General features: G+C 28.6%; 10 protein-coding genes across 10 annotated transcripts in view, besides 22 other annotated features; 5 read left to right on the top strand and 5 right to left on the bottom strand.

The window, feature by feature from the left end:
* Positions 1-169: 169 nt before the first annotated feature.
* CMU_005900 (uncharacterized protein) lies at positions 170-985 on the top strand (the record flags this gene model as incomplete). Its single annotated transcript, XM_002141980.1, has 1 exon — positions 170-985. One exon carries the CDS (start codon positions 170-172, stop codon positions 983-985), a length of 816 nt encoding a protein of 271 aa, XP_002142016.1.
* Positions 333-394: a sequence feature (AT_rich).
* Positions 686-764: a sequence feature (AT_rich).
* Positions 846-901: a sequence feature (AT_rich).
* Positions 986-1176: 191 nt separating the features above from the next.
* Positions 1177-2475, top strand: CMU_005910 (uncharacterized protein; the record flags this gene model as incomplete). Its single annotated transcript, XM_002141981.1, has 1 exon — positions 1177-2475. One exon carries the CDS (start codon positions 1177-1179, stop codon positions 2473-2475), a length of 1299 nt encoding a protein of 432 aa, XP_002142017.1.
* A 134-nt stretch (positions 2476-2609) lies between these two features.
* Positions 2610-3521, bottom strand: CMU_005920 (uncharacterized protein; the record flags this gene model as incomplete). Its single annotated transcript, XM_002141982.1, has 1 exon — positions 2610-3521. One exon carries the CDS (start codon positions 3519-3521, stop codon positions 2610-2612), a length of 912 nt encoding a protein of 303 aa, XP_002142018.1.
* Positions 3122-3193: a sequence feature (AT_rich).
* Positions 3520-3553: a sequence feature (AT_rich).
* Positions 3554-3668: 115 nt separating this feature from the next.
* Positions 3669-3694: a sequence feature (AT_rich).
* Positions 3695-3756: 62 nt separating this feature from the next.
* CMU_005930 (uncharacterized protein) lies at positions 3757-4291 on the top strand (the record flags this gene model as incomplete). The annotated part of the gene is made up of 3 exons (XM_002141983.1): positions 3757-3991; positions 4090-4148; positions 4202-4291. The coding sequence occupies 3 exons, from the start codon at positions 3757-3759 to the stop codon at positions 4289-4291; spliced, it is 384 nt and encodes a 127-aa protein (XP_002142019.1).
* Positions 3848-3932: a sequence feature (A-rich).
* Positions 4006-4037: a sequence feature (AT_rich).
* Positions 4154-4209: a sequence feature (AT_rich).
* Positions 4292-4336: 45 nt separating the features above from the next.
* Positions 4337-4402: a sequence feature (AT_rich).
* Positions 4403-4405: 3 nt separating this feature from the next.
* CMU_005940 (uncharacterized protein) lies at positions 4406-5107 on the bottom strand (the record flags this gene model as incomplete). The annotated part of the gene is made up of 1 exon (XM_002141984.1): positions 4406-5107. The coding sequence occupies one exon, from the start codon at positions 5105-5107 to the stop codon at positions 4406-4408; it is 702 nt and encodes a 233-aa protein (XP_002142020.1).
* Positions 5108-5297: 190 nt separating this feature from the next.
* Positions 5298-5726, top strand: CMU_005950 (mitosis protein DIM1, putative; the record flags this gene model as incomplete). The annotated part of the gene is made up of 1 exon (XM_002141985.1): positions 5298-5726. One exon carries the CDS (start codon positions 5298-5300, stop codon positions 5724-5726), a length of 429 nt encoding a protein of 142 aa, XP_002142021.1.
* A 50-nt stretch (positions 5727-5776) lies between these two features.
* Positions 5777-5827: a sequence feature (AT_rich).
* CMU_005960 (acetyl-coA carboxylase protein, putative) lies at positions 5828-13885 on the bottom strand (the record flags this gene model as incomplete). Its single annotated transcript, XM_002141986.1, has 1 exon — positions 5828-13885. The coding sequence occupies one exon, from the start codon at positions 13883-13885 to the stop codon at positions 5828-5830; it is 8058 nt and encodes a 2685-aa protein (XP_002142022.1).
* A 3-nt stretch (positions 13886-13888) lies between these two features.
* Positions 13889-13935: a sequence feature (AT_rich).
* A 282-nt stretch (positions 13936-14217) lies between these two features.
* Positions 14218-14240: a sequence feature (AT_rich).
* Positions 14241-14364: 124 nt separating this feature from the next.
* Positions 14365-14913, bottom strand: CMU_005970 (uncharacterized protein; the record flags this gene model as incomplete). The annotated part of the gene is made up of 1 exon (XM_002141987.1): positions 14365-14913. One exon carries the CDS (start codon positions 14911-14913, stop codon positions 14365-14367), a length of 549 nt encoding a protein of 182 aa, XP_002142023.1.
* A 602-nt stretch (positions 14914-15515) lies between these two features.
* Positions 15516-16772, bottom strand: CMU_005980 (RNA 3'-terminal phosphate cyclase family protein; the record flags this gene model as incomplete). Its single annotated transcript, XM_002141988.1, has 1 exon — positions 15516-16772. One exon carries the CDS (start codon positions 16770-16772, stop codon positions 15516-15518), a length of 1257 nt encoding a protein of 418 aa, XP_002142024.1.
* Positions 16304-16324: a sequence feature (AT_rich).
* A 310-nt stretch (positions 16773-17082) lies between the features above and the next one.
* Positions 17083-17132: a sequence feature (AT_rich).
* Positions 17133-17306: 174 nt separating this feature from the next.
* Positions 17307-17330: a sequence feature (AT_rich).
* Positions 17331-17483: 153 nt separating this feature from the next.
* Positions 17484-17517: a sequence feature (AT_rich).
* A 132-nt stretch (positions 17518-17649) lies between these two features.
* Positions 17650-17678: a sequence feature (AT_rich).
* Positions 17679-17808: 130 nt separating this feature from the next.
* Positions 17809-17844: a sequence feature (AT_rich).
* Positions 17845-17924: 80 nt separating this feature from the next.
* Positions 17925-18032: a sequence feature (AT_rich).
* An 89-nt stretch (positions 18033-18121) lies between these two features.
* Positions 18122-18337: a sequence feature (AT_rich).
* A 331-nt stretch (positions 18338-18668) lies between these two features.
* Positions 18669-18711: a sequence feature (AT_rich).
* Positions 18712-19507: 796 nt separating this feature from the next.
* The window catches only part of CMU_005990 (uncharacterized protein), a gene marked incomplete at both ends in the record, with an annotated part of 1944 nt that continues 1568 nt past the window's right edge, over positions 19508-19883 (top strand). The window contains 2 exons of the mRNA XM_002141989.1: positions 19508-19603; positions 19702-19770. Coding sequence (XP_002142025.1) covers positions 19508-19603; positions 19702-19770 — 165 coding nt within the window. The remainder of the gene's footprint in view (positions 19604-19701; positions 19771-19883) is intronic.

Here is a 19883-nt window from a genome sequence, read left to right on the forward strand (position 1 = left end):
CTATTATTTTGTATTGTGCAACACAACCTTGGCGCTAATGTATCTTACATCACGTGACATGTCATGTCTAAATATATTACATGTTCTTCAAAGTTAATTCATATTATTTTATCTTTAGAAAATAAAAGAAAGTGAATTTAACAATGATAGTATATAAAAATAAGTTATTATGAGGATTTTCTCAAAGATTCTTCAATTTTTTTTTGGTATTAAGTATTGTTTACAAGAATATTTCTATACTGATAATGAAGAAATAAATCTTAATACTAATTGTTACAAAACTAAATTAATAGATTGGAGTAAACAAAATTTATTATTATTAGATTCTAGTCATTTTATTTACTTATATAAAAAAATTAATGATCCATATAATTATAAAAAAGTAAAATTATATGGTAACCCAGTTTCAATTAAAGGATATATATTATCTAAACACCCTAACAAGATTCAACCTAAAATATTTGATAAATTAGAAATTAACCATATTTTAAACCCTAATTATCATAGATACAATCATAATCATAATCATAATGATTCAGAAATTAAAGTTCCAAGATTAAATATATGTAATAATAATAAACAATCAATCTATAAAATGTTATCAAATTCATCTATAAATTATTTTAATAATCAAATTAGAAATTCAATTAAACAAGATGATTTAATAAATACTGGTCTACCTAGGATATTAAATATAAGTAATCAAAATTATAATATAGAATGTTATTCATTAAATTCTATAAATAAACAAAATAAATTAATAACAGAATCTGAAACTAAGATATTAACTCCTCCATCTAATAAATTGAATGACAACATATCTAAATTAAAGGTATATAATTCAGAAAATAATATTAATAAATTTTCACAATCACAATCAAATATTATAAATAATAATATACATCCTGATTCTATATATCAGATTATAGAAGATAAGAAAAGTGTTACACTTTCAGGATATGGAACATATTTATTAGGACTCTAAATAGAATATTACTAATATTTTTTAATGGTATTATAGTAGAATAGTTTAGTGTAATTAGGTTATTTTATATGGATTAATATAAAAGTGGTAAATATTATAAACAAAGAAAGAACTACAAACCACATAGGCGGTATATTTCTAATTTTTTTTTATTAATGATTTGGAGTAAAAAAATTTACTAATCTTTTGTGATGTCAATATCAAAGGCAACAATTTTCTATAAATTCAAAAGTGAAAAGAAATTTAAGGGATTAACTTGTGATTTGCCAGCTCTAGTATCACATGTTAGGGCTAAACTACGAGTAATTCTTCATATAGGTGAGGATATGGAGATTTTAATCTCTGCAAGTGATTCTAATGGCAAATTGATTAATTCCTATCTCTCAGATTATGATGTTGTAAATTCTGGTACATATTTTAATGTTATAAGACTCCCAAAAGAATCTGCAAAACCTTTATATGAAGCTGCTAATGCAAAGGTACAAGGAAAACAATTACCAAATACAAAGCCCCTTAATTTAATAGGAGCGCCTACTGGTTCAATAAATCCTTCTAATGGAAAAACAACAGATGAAAATTTAAATATTACATTAAAGAATGATTTAAAGGATATAAACCACATAAATCTATCAACTGAAGTGACAAACTATTCAACTTCAGAAGATGCTGCTATACTATCAGTAATGCAGCAGCACGGTGATAGATTTAAACAAAATGACTCGCAAAGAAACGAGGCATTAGAACAATTAAATAATAGATATTATAGGAATAGATATATAAATCAGGCAGGAATACTGAATACAAATATTAACTATAGATGTGATCCCTATAAGAAAACTATAAATCAAATACAAATACAGAATACATATAATTCCGTAAATAATTCTAAAGGTAATTCAATTAATATAATGAGTTCTATAGATGTTCCAGAAGATTATATTTGTCATATGTGTGGTGAAAGAGGTCATCATATTAGAGTTTGTCCTAAAGTTAATGAAGGTGCTTCTCAAAAGAAGATCCGACCAGCAACAGGAATCCCAAGAAGTTTCCTTCGCCCAATAAATTTTGATGAAGAAGGAAGATTATATTCAGAAATTTACTGTCTCCCTGATGGAACATTTGCAGTTCTTAAAGATGCAAAACAGTTATCTAGTACAGCTTTTTTAACTAGAACTGTTGAAGATACTATTGGTAAACATATGGGGAAGTCAAAGAAAGATACAGGATCTGTTAGGAATTCACTTACTTGCCCTATATGTACAAGATTATTTAGGTATGCTGTACTTGCTCCATGTTGTGGTGAAACGTACTGTCAGGAGTGTATAATTAATTTTATTAGAAATCACGTTGATACGGCATCGGGAGTGTCTCCGAATACAATCCGTGGAATGTGTCCACACTGTTCTACAGTTATATCTATTGCTGATCTTGAACCTAATAATCCTATAAGAACTAGTGTAAATGTTGCTCTTGGTCTCCAGTCTAATTAGACTAATGAAGATTTATAATTTATAACCTCTTTTAAAAATAATATTAGAACAAAGCAGTAGATTTGCTTTTATTTTAGAAACTGAATTGTAATATATATATTTATCAAATTTATATCTGTTCATAGTTCTTTAAATTATTTGTCTGGTTTAATTATTGAGTCATATTCAACAACAATAGGTTGTAGATTTTCAATACCTAAATCTTCTATTGAATCACTTTCTGGAACTTGCTTTTTTGTATGAATTGCATTTATAAAATTATCCCATTGTTGATTTGTTAAATGTAGATAATTACAAGTTTTATCTTCTTTTTTTAATCCAAAACAATTCTTAATATATTCCCAGTATTTATAACATTTAGATTTTGAATTATCATTGGGTTTATTTAAGGGTCTGAGTGTTCTCCTAATATTATCTTTCTTTTGACGTATTTTTGTACGGGTTATTTGTGATTTATCTTCAATATTAGCTCCTTTATAATATTTAGATGATATGTCTATACTTTCATCTTTGTTATTTCTTGAATTTCCATTAAAATATTCATTAATTAAACTCCGAATTGATTCATCACAGCTTATATGCACACTTATACTTTTATCTTGTTCAATATCTTCTTTTTTTGAAATAGTTTCTTTAGAGCTATGTGATATATATTTATCTATATTATTTGATTTATTATTAGAATCACTTTTTTGTATATTTTTATTACATATTTTTTGTTCATTTGGAGGTTTATTTGAAGGTATATTTGAAGTTGAAATTATTTGTTTACCATTTGGTTTACTTTCTGTTTTATTATTTATCAGTTCCAAAATTTTTTCAAGTCTTAGTTGTAATCTTATAAACTTTAATTCTTCATCTTTAAGTTCTTTATCTATACATTTTAATTTTTTTTCTATATTTGTACCATATTGACTAGTATACAAATCAAATTGGGTATATCTAGTTATTAGATCTTTTATAGATCCCGAATATTTATTTATGAGTTCATTTAATTTATTATTGGTTAGTCTTTGTATATCTATAATATTCTCTATTTTGTACATTTATATTTATTAATGAATAAATTTTTTAAAAAGTAGAGGATTCACACATTACATGTAACAAATGCTGCATTGCTTTATTCGGTACCATTTAAGCGGGTCATACATTTTTTGGCGGTTAATCTATCTATTAGTCACTTCTCTTTAACCTTAATAATATTATAAAAAATATATTTGTTAGGGTCTTATAGATAACTTGGAATATTTAATATACTTTATTAACTTAGAAGCCTTCTATATGGCTAAGTTAATCTCTACAAAGTTTGGAAAGAAAGGGACTTGTATTGAGTTTGATGCTACTAAAAGAAATGAATTTATAAAGAGTTTTCAGAAGAAACGAAAAGAAAGTAAGGAGAAGAATAATAAAATAAGGAAATATAAAGAACAAAAAATTAAAGGAAGTATAAAGAAAGATGTAAAGGAAGCTATGAAATGTCGTATTAAAGAGATAGAAGCAGTTACTCAAATAGATGGTATGTTAAACAACTAAATAATTATATATATTAATTTTTAAAATTAGAATGAAAGGACTAAGAAGATATTTCTAATTATTATTACGAGTTGATTTTAGGTATTAAGAGAATAGATGTAATTCCAAATTATGAAGCAACTACAAAATCTAAACCTAGGGTAAGATAATAATATAAATATATTATTTAGATTTATTATATTATTTATTTTAGTTAATTAAGTTTAAAGGGGAATTTAACGAAGTTAATAATCCTTGGTCAGTGCCATGTACTATCCAGATATCTGATAATATTGATTTTTAAATTGATATTTTGAATATATAAAAAGAAGTGAGAATTAGTTATTTGTATTAATTAATAGATATTATTTTTAGTATATAAATTATATTTCTAAGAATAATATTAAGTAATAAACTTCTAAATAGTTGTATTTTCTAAATTCTCAAGATATTTAGAATTAATTTCACTAAAAGGAAATAATTGATTATTTGTTTCTAATGCTAAGTGAAATCCAATATTACATTCCTGTTTAGATTCCTCATTTAAAGGATCTACATTAAGTACTTGTAATTTCGAATCTTCAATTGATTGATTTTCAGCATTAATTTTTTTTTGTATTAAGAACCAATAGTACGAATTCTTTAAAAATCTTCCAATACTTCGTCCTCCATATGATATCTCTGAATATATGTTCTGATCTACTAAACTTTCTTGACTAAATTTATTGATTCCTGTAATAAAAGGTTCAAAACTTCCAAATAAACTTCCCATATATTTACTGCTTTTGATAGAGTTTTTATATGTATTTTCAAGGTTCAAAATTGAGGATTGGATATAGTTTAACTCGTTTCTTAGTTTGAGAATTGTTTTTTGAGTTACCTTCCCTTCCTTCTCTTTAAATTCTTCTTTATTTACACATTTTTTCACATTTTTTGTAAGTCTACCTTTTTTTACTTTGGTAGATTTTGATACTCCCCTAGTTTCAGTTAATTTTATATCTGAATATTCTGGGACTGAATTAATTTGTATTTGCTGACAATCTACATTATTTAAAGAATTAATATCAGTATTAAAATTGACAGGAGTATTATTATTGAACACTACCTGACTACTTTTCATAGTAATATTGAAGGCAAAGAGGATTTTACTTTTAGATAGGTGCAGCTTCTAAAACTTCATAGCTATATAGGCGCTAATAATGGCGCTATATGTTATACTACACGAAGAACTTTTATTTTATTACCTTTATTATTATAGAGATTAGTTAAGTAATTTTAAAAGCTTATCTGAAAATTTTCTTGCTAAGAAAATGTCTTATATGCTTCAGCATCTAAGAAGTGGGTGGGCTGTAGATCAAGCTATTGTGAGGGAGGAAAATCGAGTTGTATGTATTAGATTCGGTCATGATTATAATCCAGACTGTATGTTAATGGATGAAACTTTATACAAAATAGCTGAGGATGTTAAAAATTTTTGTATAATATATTTAGTTGATATAACTGAGGTACCTGATTTTAATACTATGTATGAACTTTATGATCCTGTATCTGTGATGTTTTTCTTTAGGAATAAACATATTATGGTTGACTTAGGTACTGGTAATAACAACAAAATAAATTGGCCACTAACTAACAAACAAGAGCTAATAGATATTATAGAAACTGTATATAGAGGTGTTAGAAAGGGTAAAGGTCTGGTTATATCACCAAAAGATTATTCAACTAGATATAAGTACTAATCAAACAGGTTAAGTTTATAAGAGAAATCAATTTAAATAAGATATTCATGTTATAATATAAATTAAAGTATATTTAAAGGAACTAAATTATTTATATATTACTAAGAAAGCTGAGAAATCTTATCTTCAATAAGAGATGCACTATGACAAATCCATTGTATTAATTGAGTATCATTGTTTGGATCTATTCCATCATCAATAGCCCACTGAAAAACTATATTTTGAGCATCAATAAGTGATATCCCCAACTTTTGAGAAATTTCATTCCTTAAAGAAAATACTAAAAGCTGTCTTTTAATTCGATAGATAAAGAATATTCTAGCATTTTTCCATGGTACAATGTCACGAATAGCATGTTTAGCTTTCATCCTATTAGCGGTATCATGAAGATCTGCAAAATGAACTGCTGCAGCATGATATACAGGTAATAAGAAACTACATCGTTTACTTATTTCTTCCTTGATAGAACTTCGTTCTACTGAATCAATTGGATAACCTTTTAAATGTAATTGTTTATCCTTTTCTTGTAATGATAATAATTGAGGATCTAATCTCATCATCCACTCTTTCAAAGCTTTATGTCTAAATCTAATTTCAACAATACCCGTTGCCTCTAATACACCTCCACGTGCTGTTGGATCAGCATACATTTCAATAAATTCTGGATTAATATTAGAATCAAGGACAACCCAAGCTCCACCACGCAATTCACCCTTAGGAGGGATATAAATGAAACATGGTTGATGGTAGTTAACCAATTCATCAACAACAAATGAACCATACTTCAAAATTGCATCGAACATATCTTTTTGTCCACCACTAAAACCACGCCAATTTGCAATAATAATAAGAGGTAATTCTTCAATATTAAAGTCCCGTATTGCCTGAGCTGTTTTATATGCAGAATCAGGAAACCAAATCTGACCTGGTCGTACTATTCTTAATTCACTAGTATGAGGCATTACAGGATCAGCAGGTTGTACAAACTCAGTTACACGAGTTTCTACTAAGATAAATCCTACAGGAATACCTCCAATTCTTCCTCTACCAACAATGACACTTTTAGCCCAATCACTCATAACCTCTTGAAATGATCCTCTATCACACAATCCTGATAGCCAATGTCCTTTAGAATCCATACATCCAGTTAACATGAGGCGTGGATCATCTGTATTACTGTTGCAATTGTAGGTAATATTACGATATAGGGGATCTGTAGGATCAACCATTATTGGTAATCTTCCACCAAAACATTCTGGAACATAACTGAGCCACCTAAGCAGTTCATAACACCCATCTAAGTCATCTTTCACAACTAAATGGGTAACCCCATTTTTGGCCATAACTTCGGTACCTCCTAATTCATCATTGCTACTATATATATCCTTAGCAACCATTTTATTTAAAGCTTGATATCCAGTCAGAACAATTGGAGCACCATGAGCCTTTTGTATTACACGATGACCTAACCTAGCTAAATAAGCACCGATCCCAACTGTGCGAGATGTTACATATGTAATTGTAAATATAGACTTTGCAGCTTTTGATGTTTCCCCTGCAATTCCACCACTTCCACACAAGTTTTCAACTCCTAATCCTGTTTGTGCTCCAACAACATCTTTTATTTTATAAATTTTTCCATCTTGAGGGTGATCTATAATTTCTGCATATATACTATTTTCTAAGTTATATTTAATATAATCTTCTTCTGTCACATAAATATATTTATAACCCTTTATTGGGTGCTCTGGATCTATAAATTCAACACGTAAACATTTCTGAACTTCTGTTGCTAAACCCATTCTAGCACCACTATTTGCTGCAATGAATATTCTTGGTATTCCCAATAATCTAGCATATTCTGATGCACGCTGAAATAGTAAATCTTCCTGAATTCCAAATGTACCCATCTGATGTGTAATATCATTGCCAATAAGTATAACACGTCTACCTTTTGGATATTCTGGAGTATGCATTGTTAAAAACCATGCAACCATACCACATGTATTACACCCTGGCTCTCTCTTAACATACTCTAATTCTCCTGTTTCACAATTAAGGTCAAGTTCAATCCACTCCAAGATTTTATCTGGTAAAAATGCTGTAGTTCCATGTTTAGATTCAGTATTATTGGTACCACCACAATATAATGAGTTACGAGATTTTAGTTCAACAGAGTTATTTGTCAAGATATTCTCTAATGGAGCTGTTACAAAGTATTTTGGACATTTTTTCCACAAGCTCTTAATTGCTTCTTCAAGTAAGTCTAGAAAATCATATATATATACTGTATTCAAATCAGTTGCCTGAGCTCTTTTCTGATCTATTTTTCCAATTAATGGATGAGGTACATCAAGTGGTTTCCCATCATAACCATTTTCATACTGAAGATGAGGAGAACCCAAAGTTATTTGACATCTTGACGAAGGAAGACTATAATTTTTAGAAATTAAGGTATTTCCATCGATTTTATTATTTTGGGATGCATATAAAATAGATATGTTGCTATTATTCAGAGACAAAATATTCACAAACGACTGTTTTGAGTTTATTGCTGCAAAAATTTTTTTGCCACCTGTTATAGGATTTTTAACTTCAAAAAAGCTCCTTAATCTTATGGCTTGTCCGGTAGGATTATCAACAACAAATCTGACAGGAACAATTACATTGTTACTATCCTTGCTGTATACTGAACGTTGAATATAGCGAAATTCTATTGTTTTTAAAGATGTTTGTTGAATTCGTTGTAAATATCTTTGAACCAATGTCCTTACTGCATCCTCTGACATACTGGCTGTGATGAAACCAGAGTTTTTGTTGCTCAAGATACCAATAGATGTAAACAACATATGATGTAATCCCGTGGCAGTACTTAAACGTGATATGTTTGAAGATGCCGAAAGTGTGTAATTTTGATCATAGGATAACCAAGACTCCAAGGTACTTAATGCTGCAATAAAGTATCTCTCTTGTTCTGAAAAGTAGTTTTCACTGCATTCATGTTCTATAACAACTCGAATAAAATAGCGACGAGACTTAGATATAGAAGAAGTAACAGTTGAAGCAATATTATGGGTTATAGGGTATTTCTGAGATTTTAATACTTCACTACTTCCAGATTGAGAAGCCAAATTAGGGATAGGTATAGATGTAATACCAGTAATACAAGTTGATTTACTCTCATTTCCACTAGCCTTTGGTGAACTTGGTTTTTTATCAAGTGGAAGAGATATTGAATCTGTTTGATTACCAGATTTTAGATCTATATCTTTAGAAGATACAATTAAATTATCATTCATAGATTTAATTATTTCACAGGGAATGGCAACATATAAATTTATCCCTGGTAATGAACTTGGAATTGGTGTAACATTGAAATATCTTAATCTTTTCAATTCTAAAGTACTTAGAAGTGTACTACATACATTTCTTATATATTTCTCCTCTACATATCCATCTCTAACAATACTTTTGTTTTCATTTGTATCAATTATCTTCTCATCTAGGTTTTGTAGCTTGTGAGGAATAGCTACAAGTGACCGGAAATGATAGTAATATGGTGAATTTGGAGAAACCAGACTTGCAGATAAAGATTCTGACGAATTATTTTCCATAAGTGGGAATAATACAAAGGAAACCATATATATATTGTTTTTTAAAAGTCTTGGTTGATGTTTATTAAGTATACTTTCCAACTTAATACTTGGATCATTTGAAGTTTGAGTTCTAGTTATATCTTCTTCATCTTTAACTTTATTATCTTGGATATAGGTTTCTGCATTTGGAGATTTTGACAAAACAACTAGAAGGATATAAGAATCAACAGAAGATGGGATATGAGGGAAAAAATTGTGTAACAAATATAACTCATCAATACAATTAGCAAAATTTTTGTTTAAGTCCTCAATTGATTCAAAATATAAACCAATAGTTGTCTGCATATGTGATGATTCCTCAATTAATTCATCAGATACATTGCTGGAATTAGTTCCACTAAATGCATTTAACATGCATTGCCAGCGGCTATTATCCTTGAGACCTTCACTGTTAGTTAAATACATGTTTGGAGTTGGTGAACTATTAAATTGCTTCAAAGCTTTTAAATTTGGTTTCCTTCCGCACTTTCCCACGTCTCCTTCAATTTCTAAGTTCGAACCAAGCCTTATAACTTCCTGAGGAGTAGTTGATGAACGTAAGATGTCACAATGGTTCTGTAGAAATGATGATGTTAACAAAGCATGATGTGTCCAAACAGCTAAAATCCTATTGTAAACTTGATTAATATTTATTGGAGATCCACTTGGAGTAGAACAAATCGAATTTAAAACATGAGAATTATTATTTTGAGTTCCACTATTATCAAGTGATTTGCTCCAAGTTTCGCCACAAGACTTGATAAAATAAAAAGAAAGACCACAGCGTTCATAATGACGTCGAATATAAATTTCGCAAGCCAACTTCGATATTTCCGGATTCTCATGTCCCCAACAAGACAATAGTGCAAAATCTGGAAAGTTAGAATAATCAGCTACTAAATTAGAAATTGTCATTGAAAGATTTGTTGAACCACTTCCTGAATTAGTGTTGTTATTAGGACATCCCCAGCAAGGATTTGGAGTACTTAAGTTCAACTGTAATGGGGATGAAGGAGTATTTGAAATTGAAGTAAGATATGGATAAACATTTGACTGTATACGATATTGCTGAAAATCATATATTTTCATTGCCACTAAATTTACTTGAGACATCATAGTCGTGTTTTCCTTCATTAATAATACATGACGATATGCCCCTGCTATCATAGTATATTCTACAGATGTTAGTTCTGCTATTTGATGAATTGTATCATGAAATGGTGCAGTACATTGTAGTAGATCATGATTATTAACCATTTCTTGAGCAATAACCTCTAAAATATCATTTTTTACCTTTAACTGTTGGTGAGAACGACCCATCTCCATCAAAGTCTGCAAATCATATTCTGTACGCATACTAGGAATAATCCTAGCTGAGATAAGAGATGACCTCTCTTCAAATTGCTTCTCAATTTCAGTGTATCGCACGAGAATATCATGCAATTCATACATTAAGCGCATCCAACGTCCCTTTTCGTTACGACGAATAATATATAATAAGGGTTCGTACTGTGACCTTGTAGTTACATAAGAGTCAACTGAATTAGATTCACCATTATCTGCTTCATGAATTGCTTGCTCGATTATTTCATTTATCAAACGGAGGCTTTCCATACAAAGACTTTCTAGCTCAGTTTTAGAAGAGGCTGTCAAAGCTTTCTTGCGCAATTCTTGTAAACTGAGTGAAATCTTATCATCCTCAAAAAATTCACTCTGTTCACCAGGTGTATCCTGGTATTTCAAATATTCATCGGAAGATAATGGGGAAGAAGTTATTTCTTCAAATTCAGTTGCAATTGAGGGGGAAGACGATATAGGTGTCTTATTCTGTTTTGTTGATTGAGAATCTGTGGAAGTATCTAATTTACAAGTTGAGTATTCATACGTCTCAGAATTATAATCAGATAATTTCTCTTTGTTATAACATAAGCTGCTAGTACTTTTTTCTAATTCAAAAGCCTTATACCAATGTTTGTCACTAACTGACTCAAGTAGTTTAAATGTATTTTCAGTGAGAAAAAGAATCTGGCTCTTAATATATACTGGTATCAGTGGTGCAGCAACTTCACATGCTTCCTGTATTTCAATAAATGGAATCGCTGGATCTAGAACATGATAAAACATTTCTAGAGCAGAAGCTACATCTCTGTATGAGGGATAATATCCAGAAAAAACGTTTAACAATTGCTGTTGACCTTCACGAAAATTAGCCAATGCAAAACTCCTAGGTTTACCCCTAAATCCACCTGAACAAAATGTCTCAAAGGCCAATTTTGGAACTTTAATATTTTGAGATTGAGGAAATGGTAAAGGATAAATGGCCAAAGTTGGGGGTTCAAAACCTGAAGGTAATTCCAGTAGTGCCAGAATATCTCCAATATTAAATGATGTTCCTTGAGATTTTGCATGCTCTAATTTCCCAGTGTTAGACAATGTCACTTGCATATATGTCTTCATAATCTCTACTTCAGCATAAGGTTGACCTTTCTCACCTAGTCCACCGTTTGGAATTAACCATCTAACTAACTTTCCACTTACAGGTGCTCTAACTTGTCTCGGATCTTGCTCTTTAACAAAAGTATACGTAGCCCCATCAAAAGTAACAAGCATATTATCTTCAGCATCTTTTTTAAAAAAGACACGCCTATTTCGCCCGTCAAATCCACCTGATATTAAATAACAAGAATCTCGACCATTTTGCATAGTATCAGGGTAAATATTCCTTATTTTTGCAATAACTGAACTACCATTCATTACAATTCTCACATGGTTTGGCCCAATATAGTGAGACTCACATATAAATTTAGTTCCTTTGTGTACTAGGGTCATATCATGCTGTACATAAATTGGACCTGGTAATTGACCTTGTTCCAATGCTCTAATAAATCTCTTCTCACTATCTTTAAAAAAACTTATTCCAGTATATGATGCTGCAGCGAATACAGCCACCAAATGTTCAGTAGATACCTTTTTGCATAGTGGAGATGAAAAACATACGCTATTTTCTAACCATTGGGTGTATGTATTGCAATTGATAAAATCATGATTTTCTAGAATTCTGCTCAAAGTTTCAACATTTGTTCGGATTTCTCCACGTATAGTTAATCCCTTTAAACCCATTATAAGATTTTTCCTAGCTTCCTCTCTGTTCATACCAAATGCAAATATATGACCAAATTGGGAATCAGCGTACTGATGAATATTGCCAGGAGAAGCAACAGAAAAATAACCCCAGACAGTTTGAGAGCTCCGAAATGATATCTCAAATATATCTCCACAAGTAGGTGTGAACCCCTTTTCAGCATGTTCAGAAGTAATTCTTGCAGCTATCATATGTTTTGGAGGAGTTTTATTTTCCTCTTTTAATTTTCTGTATTCTTCCACATCTTTAATTTTCTTCAAAGGAATACCCATTGCAATTTGTAACTGAGCTGCAGGTAAATTACAATTGGTTACACCTTCCGAAACGACATGCTCTACTTGAAGTCTTGCATTGACTTCTAGAAATGCAACAGACTTATGTTCCAAATCGTATAAAAATTCTACAGTTCCAGCACAAGAATAGCCGACTGCCCTACACATCCTTTCAGCTGATTTTTCTATATTATCAACAATTTCCTTTGGGACTGTTACTACAGGTCCTTCCTCTATAACTTTTTGGTGTCTTCTTTGAATAGTACAATCCCTGGTACTAAGTGCCATGACGTCTCCATAAACATCTCCTATTATTTGAACTTCCAAATGTCTACACTTAGTTACTGCTCTCATAATAAATACTGGACTTCCTTTAACTTCATTTACAACTTGTCTATAATTAGATTCAATATCTTCTAGTCTATTACATAGCCTTATACCTTTCCCACCACCTCCTGCACTTGCTTTTATCATAACAGGAAATCCAATTCGATTACACACATCAATACATTCCTTTAGATTCTTTACACAAGCTGCCAAAATCTTATCTGTACTAACTGATTTTATTAGCTTTCCATTGCAATCGATATCTACTGTTATATCATCACCTGACCAAGGTACACATGGTACATGAACAGATTGAGCAATTATATTTGATTCTATTTTATGTCCAACAGTTTCCATAGATTCTACTTGTGGACCTATCCATATAATTTTTCTTCTAGCTCTTTTAAGAGCTGCTGGTAACTGGGGATTCTCAGAAGCATGACCCCAACCGGGCCACACTGCATCACACTCATATTCCTCAGCAATTGAAACTATCACCTCTATATTTGCATAATTATGGTAATTCGGGCCCATTGGGACATCTACATAGTAATCTGCTTCGCTAATACATTCCGTATTACTTTCAATATCTTCTGGGGTGGCCATAACTACAAATTCAAAAGCTTTCTCATTACTAAATGTTACATATGCCCAATGTCTCATAGATCTAATACACTTAATAGCTGCTTGACCACTTGTCGCAACTAAAATTCTATTAATTATGTTTGTTCCTCCATTTTGAAAGACAAAATCCTCAACTGAATCATAAACATCTTGTGTCATTGCTAAAAAAATAAGAAACTATATATTTTAAGATATTTAAATATATAATAGGAATATTCGAAAAATATTAGACTAATATTCGTTAAATATATAACTTCCAATGCTTCAAGTATATATTAGTGTAGCAAATCCCTAAAACATTTCTTGATTAGACAAATTCTGTTCAATAAAAGAAACTTTTCACTGTACTTCTAATACAAGGAATTTTATTAGAGCAACTATAGCGCCTGTATATGTTACTGTTCTTGCATTTACTGATTCATAATCTCACATAATACATAGACTCGAAATCGGATAAGACTGGTAAAAGATAGATAAATCTTGGAAATAAGATTTTATTTAAAATATTTATATTCAGTCTAGTTATATCAAAATTAAGAAATTTACTATACTATTATAAGTATTAAATCTAGAGAGATCCCAATTTTTTTTTTTTTCTACTATTCTCTCCAATTAAAAATAATTATTTGATTCACTAATTATGAAGTATTACTAACATTCTTCCAATAGTAAAATGTTCCGTCAAAAAAATCTTCGTTTTCATCAGTCTTATTCTTTCTAGAAGATGACCATGATTTTATTTTATTAGTAGTATTAGTAAATGGAGTAAGAGGTTTATCATCAAATTCGGTTAATCTTAAGACTTTTCTTTTTGCAGCGTTTTTAGTCTCTATATATTCTGTTTCTGCCCTAAGTTTAGCTACTTTTGCATCTGTTTTTGGAATTAAAACTTTGTTTATATACAATTCTTGCATAGGTCCAAATGTCTCATTTTTAATTTGTGTCATTTCTCTATATAACTCCACTAAAGGGAAAGACTTTTTATTTATTGGAGAAAATCCATCAGTTCTAGTCAGTCCTGGCATTGAATAATCAGAACTATTGGAATTGGGAGATTGTACCACATTATCGAGTGGAATAATTCCCAATAAAGAAGCATTTGATAGCTTAATAAAATACCATGAAAATCCCCAAAGTATGATTAAGTATAATATCAAGTTACATTCCAAGAAATTTCTTAAAGCCATTTTCGATAGATTATTTTTGTAGAAGTTATATAATATTTGAATTTATTCTCTAATTATTTTGAGACATATTCTAGATTCCAATCCACTGGAATATAGAAAATTCCTGCATGTATATATCAAACCCTAGACTCTACAGGTTATTCTTCGATATAAAAATATTTTACAGGAAAATTCTATTATAAGTTTATTATTAGATATATGTATCCAATTATTTATATTGTCAAAGTGAACAATAGTTGTTAATATAGAAGATAAGTGCAATAACTTTATTTTATTATATCCATCCAAAAAGTGCTAAAACTACGACAATTTACATGCATGCAAATTGTCATAGCCACATCATTAACTCATTTACCTATTAGGATATAGCAGAATTTCAAAATGACCTTAATTCCTATTTACAGAGAGTTTGGATAAATAATGTGAAGTAAAATCAATAGATGTGGATATATAATTGGAAATACTTCTGGATAGATAATTGAATAACTTTGAGTAAGAGGAAACCACTTAAAAAAATAGATCAATTTCAAATATGACTTCCAATATAAAAAAAAAGCTATATAAAAGAAAAAAAAATCTAAAATATACAATCAAAAGTAGTTTTAAATAGCTTTTCTCGCAAAATTAGGTAACCCTATTCCTGTGCATGATAAAATAACAATTCCACCATTTTCAAAATCTTCCTTAATATCAAATTCAACATTTGTAAATAATTTCAAATCACGTAAAAACTGGACGCTCATTGGTGTAAGCTTTGATAGCTTAAGTTCAGATTTACTTGAATCTTGAGAAAGAGCCATAAACAAAAGTGTATAAATTTGATGACCTGTATCAACTAGGCTCTGTGAATCTATTTCTAGAAGTAATCTAGTAGCTGTTAACCATCCAATTCTTTCCCATTCAGTCATATTTTCAATATCATCATCAAAATAAAAAACATCGTCACTAATATCAGTTACATCATCTTCAACTTTGAGTTCAGAATCATCTTTAACCTCATCTTCACTATAGTGAGATTGCAAATCTAAGATCTCCTGTAAGTTATTAGAATTTGATGAGAAAGAGAAATCAGCACCTTTAATAACTCCTTTTAAAGTCTCAGATATTAAAGTCATTCCAAATCCTGTATTTTCTTCTTGGTTATTAGAAGAATCTATTTTCGGTTGATCATTATATATCCATACATCTGGTATAAATCTATTTAAAACACTCCTTGCCTTAGAAATCATCTTCATAGTAATTTGATTTGAAGTAGCACCAGTATACCAAACAATACCACGAATCCTCTTAACTCTCCCAATATCACCACTCATTATAATTGGCTCAATCTTCTTCATTATAGGTATATTAAGCAAAACAGACCCACTTGAAGATGGAGAAACGCTTCTTCTATTTATTTTTAAAAAAAATTCTTCAGTTATACCAGATAATTTCTGAATCAGGGGAATCGTAACCATACGAATAATATCGATTGAGTGATCTACACCGCTATTATCTGTTGAACCTTCTAATTTTATGGTTAATGGACTTTTGCCAAATGGGCATATCATTAAAAGAAACTCAATATAATATGATAGAGCTCTACTTGGGTGACACTTATGTATAATCGGTATTTGTCTTGTGCCCCCCCCTATTATAATTCCAGGTCTATAATATAAACTTGTACCGGATTCACTGATTTTAAAACTTGATCCATCAGTAACCTTATCCAACAGATGTAGAAGACTTGTTTCAGCTTCATTTAATCCTTTATTTAATATATCATCTGATCTAATACTTCTAATATTTAATTCCTGACCTGTAATTGTTGACAAAACCAGTCTTTGACGAAGAAAATTCGCTCCAGTAAAATTATTCATTAAAACTTTACTTGTCAACCTCACTTAAAAATAATTATTTAACAGTAAGATATACTAAATATTCGTTTCTATAAATATCAATTAATTATAATTTCTTTAGTTACTCCAAAAAAAAAAAACTGTCTATAGAAAATACGCGCACTTCTAAATAGCAGCTTTGCATAAACTACAATAATGCAATGCTTTTTGAAAATATAATATTGAGACAGACTAATAAATCTATAAGATATTTAATATGCAGAAAATTTATAGATTTTGTTGTGATTATTCAGTCAAATAAGTCAAATTATAATTGGATAAATACATAAAGTTTTATTATTATAAAACTATTTTTTAATACTTCTTTTTTTTAATTATTTTCTAAGTTTTATACTCAATATCTAGACTTCTAATACTAGTTTCAAGTATAATTTGTACATTATTTCACAACTTTATTTAAGAAACTAAAGATATAAATACAAATAGCTTTGCGTATATAACAAATATACTAAACATGTTATTCTCTAAGTATAGTTATGTTTCTCTAGTATATTCTATAATAAATTTATTTATTTTATTCTGTATAATTCTTACAATTATTAGTTATATACCTAATAATAATTTTGCTAAAAACAATATAATTTCCAATATTTCTCTTTTTCAGAGTAAAATCTCATATTCTAGAAAAATCTTTTCTAAATTTAGAAAATAACTTTATAATCATATAACTCCAATATAATAAAAAAAATTATCTTAATATATATTTGATATTCTAAAACAGTAACTAAAGATATCAATAATTCTAAAGAAATCTTCAAAATTCTTTAAATCTCCTATAAATAGTGAAACTTCCTTTATAAATACATCATCTAACTATATAGAATTCCTAAAGAAATAGTAATATTAATTAATATATTAATATTTATAGAGGTAAATTTTTTAATAGAAAAGTTCTTAGTTTTGTTTAGAAAATCTATATATGATAGTGTAATAACTCATTTTGCTAGGTAAATTCTCAAAATACTAATTAACTTTATTTTAGTGCTTCAAAACATACATTATTTATATTAATATACCAATATATAATTTATATCACGTTGAGGCATTTATAAAAGCTACATTAGATGTTTTATCTAATAGTATATTATTGCATCTGTACTATCTATTGTAAGGTTTTATATTAATATAAAATAAATACATACCGTTAATAATTTTTATATTAATAATTTTATATATATCTTACTATAATTTCTATTAAGGTTAATAAAATATTAAATAATACTTAGTTTGAATATTGGAATTCTCAATAACTTTATGCTTAAATTACAGGATTTTATAATATCCAAACAATATAGTTTTATTAATTAGGGAATATTAATTTAAATTTATATATAAATATTACCACTATATAGAATAATATAATTTTTAATTGATGGGATATTTCAAATCTTTTAAACTTATATATAATATCAGCAATACTATTATATATACAATATCCTTAAATGTATTTTCAAAAATAATAAAAGAATTTTCAATTAAAATTTTAAAAACATAGAATATTATAAACAAATTTTTTGTATTAATAAGGGGAATACAAACCTAATATAAACAATTTAATGTTCTCTGTGATAGAGAAGTAAATGATTTACAAATACCTTAGAAGTGAAATAAATTTAGACTTAAAATAATCACTACGAATATTTATCTACAATATTATTTTATTTTGTCTAAAAAAGATATTCTTAAATCAGAATATAAATTTATATGATAATAATAAACTTAGCTTATTGATCTTTGATTCAACTATTTATAATCTAGAATTTGATCTAAATTATCAGTTAATTGGACCATAAAGTTATATTATTTATGAATAATAATTCACTTAAAAAAACCACTAAAAAAGAAAGGTAATGTTTGAAATATTTTAAAAACTATTAAATATTATGTTTAAAGAATATTAGCTAGATTTATATATTGCACCTATAACAAGTAAAAATTATTGTATTGTATTAAAAAATTGACTATAAATGAAAAATTAAATTACTATAGCTATTAATTCCTCAGTAAATTTACTTGAAAAATGGAAATATTGTTGATATTTATACAAGTTTGAGAAATATATACAATTTATATTAGATTTACATGACTATTAGGTGTAACTATTAAGTAATTAAATAACTTATACTTTTATCTATACAGCTCTAATTAGTACTACATATATAATTAGAAGGTATTGATTCGAAGAATATCTTACTTTATCAAGTTAAAAAAGGAAAAGACTTTTTTAGAAAGTAAAATTTGCTTGTAGTTAATAAGGTGGAACTTCAATTTTAAGTGTATATTATATTAGAGAATCTAGATTTTATATGTGCATATCAAGGCTCATTATAACTAGTGAGGATCTATATTAGATCACAATCTCTATTCTCAAGATCTATATATTGACTAATTTCATGCAAATACCTCATTTCCATCCTATCTGCAATAATTAATACTAGATTTATCCTATATTGCAAATATTATAGTTTCAAAAGTATCATAAAGTAAATTACTAATTTATTATTAGTCTGAGACAAAAATTAAATACAAAATTATTTTGTATGTGAAGAAGGTAATATGAAATATAGAAGTAGACATTTTATCAAAATTAGTTGCATCTTTTTAGCGCTAAAATGGCGCTAAAAGGATGGGGCTTGATAATTTTGAGTGTAGTACATCTACTTTTAAGGATACGTTGTTATTAAAAGGTACAAACAATGACAAGTAATCCGGGTGAAATACTCAATTTAAAAGTTATGGCTTTATCTCTCCCATCAACTGATATGCAGATATCTACACTTAGCCTATTACCAGTATGTTGAATCTTATAAGTATATAACAAGTCTTAATAATGGTGTCTAATCTTCCAAAATAAACATTCAAATACATTTAATTTGTTGATTCTGTTAAGAATAATTCAGAATATATTCCGGATGATGATATTTGTGTAGATAATATGTATTCATTGCTAATTCCAACAGTACAATGGTAAGTTAATAAAGACTATGCGTAATTCTCAGCTACTGAGAAGTTTAAACATTCACTTTTTTTTTAATATTTAATAGTCGTCTATATTGTGGAGAATCATTTCAT

Source organism: Cryptosporidium muris, genomic scaffold (genome assembly GCF_000006515.1).
Source record: "Cryptosporidium muris RN66 scf_1106632354001 genomic scaffold, whole genome shotgun sequence".
Lineage (NCBI taxonomy): Eukaryota > Apicomplexa > Conoidasida > Eucoccidiorida > Cryptosporidiidae > Cryptosporidium > Cryptosporidium muris.